The 9,864-nt window shown below is 36.5% G+C and overlaps 1 protein-coding gene across 2 annotated transcripts; it reads right to left on the bottom strand.

Moving 5' to 3' along the window:
• Positions 1 to 266: 266 nt before the first annotated feature.
• LOC127847720 (DNA-binding protein D-ETS-4-like) lies at positions 267 to 7,677 on the bottom strand. 2 transcript variants are annotated; one of them, XM_052379817.1, is made up of 6 exons: positions 7,548 to 7,677; positions 7,182 to 7,249; positions 6,265 to 6,871; positions 2,744 to 2,944; positions 2,373 to 2,525; positions 267 to 1,905 (listed from the first exon to the last, which is right to left on the bottom strand). In XM_052379817.1, exons 3-6 carry the CDS (start codon positions 6,860 to 6,862, stop codon positions 1,595 to 1,597), a joined length of 1,263 nt encoding a protein of 420 aa, XP_052235777.1. In that variant the 5' UTR covers positions 6,863 to 6,871; positions 7,182 to 7,249; positions 7,548 to 7,677; the 3' UTR covers positions 267 to 1,594. The 2 variants fall into 2 exon arrangements, with proteins under 2 accessions (XP_052235777.1, XP_052235776.1); XM_052379816.1 differs by having other exon boundaries at positions 7,511 to 7,664.
• Positions 7,678 to 9,864: the final 2,187 nt, after the last annotated feature.

The following is a 9,864-nucleotide window of genomic DNA, read 5'->3' as shown; positions in this document are numbered from 1 at the left end:
TGATCGATTCTGAAGCATTATATAAAATACGTATGCATCTACACTAAGTCGTTGTGAGACATTGATTCTGATAAAGTACCTGTTTGTATAGCATATAAGTCAAATAAACGCGTTCGATTAAGCTTCATAGCGGAAATGTTGATTATAATGTCGCTTACACATTTATCGAATGATGTAACTTTTTACATGATATGCTTATAATTTTACATAAAAAGAAAAGGTAACTTGCTATAAATACCCATAATTGTTCAGAAACAAAGCCAACATTTTGGTAAAAAAATCAATTTTATTTCATTTTAAATAATCAAAACATTTCTATAAAATATTCAAACGTGTATTAAAACAAATTTGCATACAGTGTATGCAAAGTATAGAAAAAATTATAATCTTTGGCAAATACATTATTGAACATTGTTCAATTAACGTTATTATGAAAACAACAATGCGATTACAGAAACTAAGTATATTTATTGCAATGCTATGGTATAACTTGGCAAAATCGAAGCGACTCGATCTGTGATGACAATAATGATATAAATATATGAGAAAATATAACATGAACACAGTTGACAGAACATGTCGTAAAGTAGTTCTATCTGAATCAGCGCTAAGCCATCAATAAATGCACATTTTATCATATACAAATTTTACCCTCAAAACATACTCAATTGTTCCAACGACATTTTCTTAATACATAACAATGTGTTATATGACAATCATTTAATTATTATGCTTCATATTAAATAACTATGATACACTTATACAATTATGCCTTACGTGAACATTACATAAAAAAACACATTTCTAGATTTAAATTATTATGTTGAGAAAATAGCACTCGTGTGGAACAAACTACGTATATATACAGCACTAACTATTACCATGGAATGTCTTACATTCTGCACCAAAAGGTCCTGCGACACCGTCAAATCTCTTGAGCAAACAGATTACATAAAAATTCGAGATTATCACGGTACACTTGCTTTAATTTCCATTTTTGGTACACGATACTAAGTATTAAATAATAAAGAAGGGGAACAGGACATTGTGTGGGAATAAAAAAAAACGCCTTCATATTATTATCTCACATATCCGGTTTCAAATGTGTATTGATAGCGTTTACAATAATAAGCTGCCATTTACAATTGCAGTGAACAAAAAACGATATGTTTCTTTTTCATTACTTCGTTGGATTCCTCTATTGACCAAACCACGTATGTGCTGAGTCATGCGAAAATGGTTCTTATGTCATATGCGGCCAGCAAAACTCAAGACAAGCCTGCGAATCCGCTGGCCTCTTTTGGCATAAGACCCACTCTCTCACGACAGGATCACGTGATGCCTTTCGAATTGAAAATGCACTTTGCAGTACCAATTTGGAAACTGACAAATGTCATATCGAATCAGGCGTACCAAATGGCACATGGCATATCGAATCAGGCGTACCACACGGCACATCGTTTACATGCAAAAGTTACACCAATTTAGTAACAAACGTCTGTGACCGTGGCCTTGCCAAATAACAACAAGCACCAAATCACATGCATGGGGACATGTGTAGAACTAACTCCGGAAGGACGCCACACCTAGTTCTTTATTTACAGAACTGGTAAACGAGTCTTTTGGAATGCTCTGTCTTCTTGATGATGTTCTTCTTGTAGTACTGCCGAATGGAGCGACTCAGTTTGTCATAGTTCATTGCGGGCCTGTTCTTTCGCTTGCCCCAGAGCCTTGCCACCCGGTTGGAGTTCTCTATCTTGAAAATGCCTTTGGATTTGTCCATCCACCGGATGCAGTCCGTGTAGCCGCCATCGAGCAGTAGAAGCTTCAGGAATTGCCACAGCTGGATTGTCTGGCGATGGTGATGCACGGGCTCGTCGGGCAGGCGGTCGGCGTCGGTAGAGCCTGATACACGGATTAAAAAAAACGTGAGAAGGGCGAATGACGAAACAGAATTTATGCAATGTATTTAACGGGCAATGACTTATTAAACTACGAATTACAAGAATGAATCATGTGTATACAAGACAGAAAAATAAAGCTGTTTTCATAATTATTTGATCAAGAAACAAGCAACAAGTTATAATATATGACAATGTCTCTAAAGTGTCCGAATATAACAATATTTTCTCTTTCAGATCAATGATTACGATTTTAAATCGCAGGATCGATAAACGTGGTAATACGTTCATAATAATTGCGAAGTTATAAAGATCCCAAAATGGAAGCCTGGACCATTATCTATCAAAAACATTTATGTAACAGTGTGTAAAAACGTTTTCAAATAATCCGCTGTCTGACCTAACATTTAAGCAAATCGATAGACAACTACCTTACACACTGATTCATGCGTTCTCAGTAATGGTGTGTACCTGTTGCCACGTGACTATGACTGGGGAAACTCTCCTCCTCGCCCATGCCTTCACACGGACTTGCGCTGAGGGGGGTCGGGGAGATCGTGGGAGAGCGGGGTACAGGGATCTGGGTCAACGCAGGTGCGAAACTCTGTGTCGTCTGCTGAATAACTGAAAAATGGTAGAGAGATGCAATACGTGAATAACTAAGTGAAGGTACTCCAGATCTTGTTTGGGTAAAAATTGTTTTTCATGGAAGACTTTTCTGTGTAGATTGGTGTATGACGATAACATAAAACTATTTGCATATGCAAAGAAAAAATGTGTTCTTAAAGACATTTAATTTTTCAACTTTACTAGTTCAGTGTCTATACTGTAGATACACTCACCCCACAGCCAGATGTCCAGCTTCGCTTTGATATGTGAAGTAGTTTCGCTGGAAACCAGTGTGCGTAGTTCGCTCTCCGACATAGCACAAAGCGTGGAACCAGGGATGTAGAATTCCTCGAGGCTGCTATCCGCCGTGTGAAAATGACGACACTGCCACCGCACCCAATCATGTGTCTGTCGGGGGCTCCATAACATGGGATCTGCATACAGGAAAATACAAACGTGTATATATGTGTCATCTTATGTTTGTATCTTCAGAAATACTAGATAGAACAGCCATATTTATATATAGCCACACATCTTTATAAAATAATTTAACTTGGAACATTTAAACTAGTAATATAAATCATACATAGAGGCACGTATCCCCTTGCCCTTCTCAAGAGCCCTAAACATATGAGCGTGTTTTGGACATAAATATGTGAACAGCATTCTATCTTACTATAATCCAACGTTTATAACGTTCTTAACCCATTTATGCCCAGTGGACTCTCCTATCCTTCTAAATTGGATCAATTTATTTCAAAAATTAGGGGTGTCTAGTATATTTATTTCTATATTTAGAATATTTCTTACAGAAATTCCTTAAAGCAAACAGCGCAGACTCAGATGAGACGCCGCATCATGCGGCGTCTCATCTGGGTCTACGCTGTTTGCCAAGGCCTTTGTTCTAGACGCTAGTAATAAATGGGTTAAAGGGGCCTTTTCACGCTTTGGTAAATTGACAAAATTAAAAACAAATGTTTCAGATTCGCCAATTTTCGGTGTAGTTATGATATTTGTGAGGGAACAGTAATACTGAACATCTACCGTGCTCTAAATAAACATTATATGCATCTTTTGACGATTTAAAAACCTGAAAATTATAAAGCGTTGCAACGCGAAACGATTGAATAATTTGGAGAGTTCTGTTGTTGTTATATTTTGTGATTCTACGAGGAGTGCTTATACAAAAATATATATATATAATATATATCTCATTGTATGAGCACGGATGGCCGAGTTGTCTAAGCGATAGACTTTTACTCTAGGGATCAGTGGTTCGAACCCAGTTGATGGTTAGTTTTTTTTCTATATTTGATTTTATTCTTGTTTTTGCTAAGATCCAATGTTTACATTAATCAATATAAAGCATTTAATGACAAACTTCAAAACATGCAAACATCTGTGAAAAGGTCCCTTTAATAAGAGCTTCTTATACATTAGTTATTGATGTCAAATGTTTTATAACAGGCGTCGTCTTATTGCCAGACATTGGACCCGTTACGTTTAAAGTACATTTATCGTAACTATGTAACGTCTTTCCCAGTAGGTTTCAATTTAGTGTTCAATGATTTGTAACGGCCAGATCCTAATATAAAGGCACAACAGACTGATAAATTTATTAGCAACTCGACGAAAATTTGCATTATCGAATTCGCTTCTTACGCTTATTTAATTTGCAAAACCAATTTCACCATTTGAATAAATGTAATGGATTGCTAGAAATTTATTGCCCTTCCATTTCTAAATATACGAAAATCAATTTTAACGATGTACTTTATCATCAGGTAAGCGGACAGATTTCAACTTAAATTTTTAATTTCGTGTTTAAATTATGTTATAAGTGGAAGAACCGTTTTGTTTAGGCATCAAATAAATCCCCCTTAAATGGAAATTAGATCAAAACTTGCATTCATTATCTATAATGCTGAGTAATGCTAGCTTTATCGCTAAAAAGCCTTTTTCTGATTATAAATGTTTTTTGACCCGCATAATGCAAAAATGAGGATTATACTATATGCGACCAGCGTAATTCCAGATTATTTTGCGCATCCGTGCAGTTTGGTCAGGAGCTACACTATCCGCTGTCAAGTCACGCAATTTTTCGTGTTGGCTTGAGCGAAGATCGCAGCTCTTGGTCAGACAGCGCAGGCTGGGCTGAAGTAACTCTGATCGCATATGGCATACGGCCCATTTTCGCATGACGCGGGTCATTATTTGTATGAAACGTTCATTGTTTGTTGTTTGACGTATATACACAAATCTGTATGTGCGTTTTTAGATTAACCATAACATATATTCCCTTTCGTTGAATGAAGTAACAGACTTTGGCATTGACTCGCATGAGTGTAATAGACTAATACTGGTCCGTTGATATATGTGTAATAGTAATTAATGTCTTTAACGCTCTTGAGACTTTAATTGTTTGAGTTACTTATTTTGTTTCTTTTATACATTTATCTTGTGTTGTTTTCTGTTCTAAAGATGCGTGTACCGTACGTCTAGCTTAAAAAGAAGCTGAATGTAGTTAATTTTATGGAAATTATGTTTTACATTTTCGATCATTTAGCTTTCAGCACAGAAACACCTGTTCAATGTTGACGCAATTATTAATTTAACGGTGACACTCTTCAGCTTCAAAGCACAGACGGATTTTTTAGTATTTATTTTTTCTTTTTTGTCATAGCATAGAACAAGAACTAAAAATAAAGCAACATTTCCAAAATTATTCTTAAAATAAAATGTGTCAATTCATAATATGGTCACTTATGGACGCGACAAGATATTTAAGTAAAACAATAAATAAAAAAACACACGATGTACATGTACAGATCGACGTAAACAATAACAAGAAAACGATACGGTTCACTTTAAACCAAGTGTAACGTTTGTTTTCATACTGGGATCGGCAGGTAGTTTAACGTGATGAAATAAAGCCTGTTCGGGATCGCATTCACTTTATTCCCCGATATAATCAAGCTGTAGCACAATTTTAATCACACCGATCGTCGTTAAAGATCAAAGGATACAAATAACGTTGAAATGTAACCATTAATGGATGTTTTAAAATTATCAAGCAAGCTTAAAAACTGTTTCCGATCAAATCGAGAATTGTGTAAATATACAAATAAGACATGTGTGTTTCAAATCTAGTTATTTAAATTGCATTCAGATAGAACTATTCAAAAATGTATTTACTGTACCAAATCAGAACATATTAAATAGCCTTAATGCGAACGTCCCATGAATGCAATCCCCACGGAGAGTTGTCGTTCCTTTCTCTCACAGACAAGGAACCAGCAATGCAGGTTCCAGTGAAATCTCTGCGCGGAGGTTCAAATGTGAATGAGTTTGAGCCCATTCTATACAAATAGATGGTGTCGTCACTACGTTATTGTCAGTAAGACCGGTATGTACACAATGAGTTTGAGCCTATATACAAGTTTAAATGCGACTGAGGCTATAAATGCATATGGCAATAATTATAGTTGTAAAGGAGAATGCAAAACCACTTATAGTTACTGAAAAGGAAAACCCCGAAGCGCGAAATCCGTTTAATTTTTTTTTATCATACAAGTTTAATTTTATTTGGAAAGTGTAAACTTTCTTTAGCAAGATCTTTATGACCAAAAAGATCAAATGAAGAACTATATAGGAGCATAGTAATCAACGTTTATAATACATTCATTTTTACAAAACCGTTTTAATGATTCCATACACAATAAAAATTATAGAATACGGGGTATCGTTTACATACCTGCATCAATCTGCAGCTGCCGGCACACTTCTCCCACCTCCATCCCGAACTCCTTGAGTAGCTGCCGCCCAATGTCCTCCGGGACGCCGCACGGATGGACGCTTGTGGCGCCGCCGCCGCTGTGCACAATATGATTATTATTATTAAATGTGAATCGCTTGCTCGTCGGCTCGTCCTCCCAATGAGGCTCGCTCTTGATTTCAAGTCCACAGTGTTCAGACCCAGTACCACTGTTTGAAACGTTCGTGTAATATCCGTTGGATGGTAGACACGTATTACGGACTATGCAAGACTTATAAGTGTCACTGCTGAGATCGCTGTACGTGTAATTGTAAGACTGTGCGTCCCTGTAGAAGTCTTGACTGTCACTTGTAGAGTCGGACCTGGACGAGTCGGACTGGGATGATTCGGACTGGGGCGAACCCTGCTGGTCCAGGTTATACAATTCACAAGAGTCTAGTTTGCTAAACTGCTCGCACGGACTTCGAACCTGCACTGGCATCGGCTTATTAAAAGCCAGGTCGTCCTGGTAAAATTCGGTGCTGGACGAATCTGAACTTATCTCCCCGTGTAGCATACTGCTGAGCTCAGAAAGCATCTGTGGGACCTGAAAGTGCAGATCTGTAATTACAGCTTGCATATGTCTGGGCGCTTAGTTTAAGCATCTTGGATTAATTATGTCGAATTGCAATTGGTGTATCGAAAGACCAGACTATTTAGTATTTCTTTTATATAAGATCATTCGAACTCTCAACAGTAGGAACACAAGATTCATAATATGAAAAAATACATATCAACAAATAACGCAATTATTTGACCAACGCTGTCCGAATTATTATATTAACGCATTGAAGGCATACACTCATCCCCCTCTGCACCCTTGCCCCCCCAAAAACTAAAAATAAAAGTGTCCATACCTGTTGGTCAAACGTAAGAGCTTCGTACTCCTTCGACAACAAGTAGCGTTCAATCGATTCCCAGTTTTCTGCAAATATTGAAATTAAACATTTTTTCCAAAGTTATTCAAAAATAATAATTTGATACAGTCGCTAAATAATTAGGTTTCTTTTAAAAAATACTTCTTAATACAAACATGTAAATCCAAGCATGATAGTAAAGAAGTGAAACAAAGTTTAGTGTTTACATATAATTATAGCGGAGAACATGCATATACTTTCCGAAATAAACACAGACAGAAAAAACAGATACAAACATAACATGCAGAATGCAAGGAAGCGAAGATTACCCATTGCGAGAGATGCGTTATTATAATTGTGTCTCACCAGTTGAAGAAACTATTGTGTGTAAACAACTATCGTTAAAAGTGCACAATGTTCACCACTTAAACTCTCTGAGTTTTACAACCGAATGATTTGCGTTTACATTTTCAACGTTACTTGTAGTAATTGTTTATCATACATGAATAGGCCTACTGGGAAAAATGTGACGTCAGCTCGCAAGGGCCAATCAGAATCAAGTGTTACTTTACATTTACTTAATCGCTTTATCGCGTATTTACAATCCGAAGGTCACGGCGACGTCAACAAACTCATTTAAATCAAGGACTTTTATTTGTTCTTAAACCCGTGTTACATATATTCATAAGTTATAATCAAGAGAAAATGGATAATTGCAGAATGTATATATTATGCATGATAAAATATAAACCATGCTTAGCGGTTGGCGATTTATTCATAGCTCTAAAAATAGTTTTCTTAGAAGAATTGCGAAACGCTATGATGCGGGACTATCCCGCTTTCTAAATTAAAGTAGGGCACTTGTTTTACAGGTGTGTGCTTTAAAGTTTAATCCAATAAATCTTTATACTTGTTTTAACTGTTTCTTCTTCTTCTTTTTGCCATTGTTATTATTATTGTTATTATTATTGTTATTATTATTGTTATTATTATTTATTATTATTATTATTATTTGTCTAATTGTTTTTAGGAGTGGATGTAGTAGTAGTATTACAGTTTGTGCTGTTGTTGTTTTATAATTTTATAATTATGAGCTTTGGTCTGGGAAAATGGGGCTTAACGCATGAGCGTGAAGTGTCGTCCCAGGTAAGCTTGTGCAGATGGCATGGCTTATCAGGGATGATACTTTCCGCGTTTATGGTATTTTTCGTACGTAGGAAATATTTTCTTAGCGATTATCCAGTTACAGCGAAAAGTGTCATCTCCGATTAGCCTGTGCGTACTCGTGTATTAAACCCCGTTTTCACAGAGAAAGGCTCATATCATATTATAGTAAGGAATTATAATAAGCTTTTGGGCTATTTAAACTATGCGTTATGTATAGTGTTAGCTACTTAATTGCATAAGCGCAGGACTTTGCTGGTTTATCACATGGTCTTTCCCATAAACAAACAATATTTGAATGTATAACTTTCAATGTTGTCAAACCGCTAAACGAACTTGTTTTGCTACATATATGAATGCCTTAATATAGACCATTCGCTCATCCTAAATATAGACCATTCGCTCATTCTTCGCAGTATCGTGAAGCGCGCGCATCGAACAACGATTTAACACCACAGGGTTATCTCTGTACAAAAAAACAACGCTTTTTGTAGGCATGTTTTGGTGCGCCGTATACAAGATTTCATTTGGTTTAATGTACTAGATTTACATCGTTGATAAAAAACTGTGTATCTTTGTTTTCAACGTAAATTAACTTAGTTCAATTGCAAGGCTTTGCTTTTATTGCAGTTGAATTTGAAACATGCTTCTATGATTGGTTTTGTCACTTAAATGGATTGTTTAAACAAGAGCACTGCATAACGGGTGCCAACGCTCGGCTGCGGGTGCATTTTTGAATAAATGAAAGCTTGTCAGAATTATTTTTTAGAGGTCACAGTGACCTTGACCTAGTGACCCCAAAAATGGGTGTGGCGTGTAGAACTCATCAAGGTGCATCTACATATGAAGTTTCAAAGTTGTATGTGGAAGCACTTTGATTTTAGAGCAAAATGTTCAGGTTTTAGCACGACGCCTGCGAACGGCGGACGACGAGCTGGCAATGCCAATACCGCGGGTTTTCTCCGACAACAGCCGAGCTAAAACTGAGTCAAGCAGGAGGTTTAGGTCCCTTACAACCCGTTTGAACCCCCAATGCATCGGTAAAAAAAATGGCAACAGTAAAATTACCCAGGTTAAATCGTGACTTTAATCGCCTACACGGTTTTGTCGCCCGCGGCGCCTCATGGCAATCAACGCCAATGCACCGTAAGCATAATAAATTCGGTACTTCAAGGTCGCCGGTATTATCCGAATGCTTACCCAAGCGAAACGTTGACGTATATGCATAACCATTAAACCTATTTGTGTGTCACTTGCGCAGTTATTGGTGTTATATTTAGTATTGTATGTTTTAAAAAGTTGCATGATATTTTAAAAATAGAATATCGAATAATTTTGATACTATTTATCAACCCACGGTATTAAATTAATACTCTGTATATCACAATAGGTAAGAATTCTGTAAAATTATAAGAGGTGTTCCGCATTTGTCCTCAGAATGCTTTAAATAAAATGCATTGATTTTCTCTATCAGTTAGTTTATTATTGAGTTACTGCGTAATTCAGTTGCATTTAAAGG

The sequence above is a fragment of the Dreissena polymorpha genome, chromosome 10 (genome assembly GCF_020536995.1).
Source record: "Dreissena polymorpha isolate Duluth1 chromosome 10, UMN_Dpol_1.0, whole genome shotgun sequence".
NCBI lineage: Eukaryota > Metazoa > Mollusca > Bivalvia > Myida > Dreissenidae > Dreissena > Dreissena polymorpha.
This window is presented reverse-complemented; position numbering and strand designations above follow the sequence as displayed.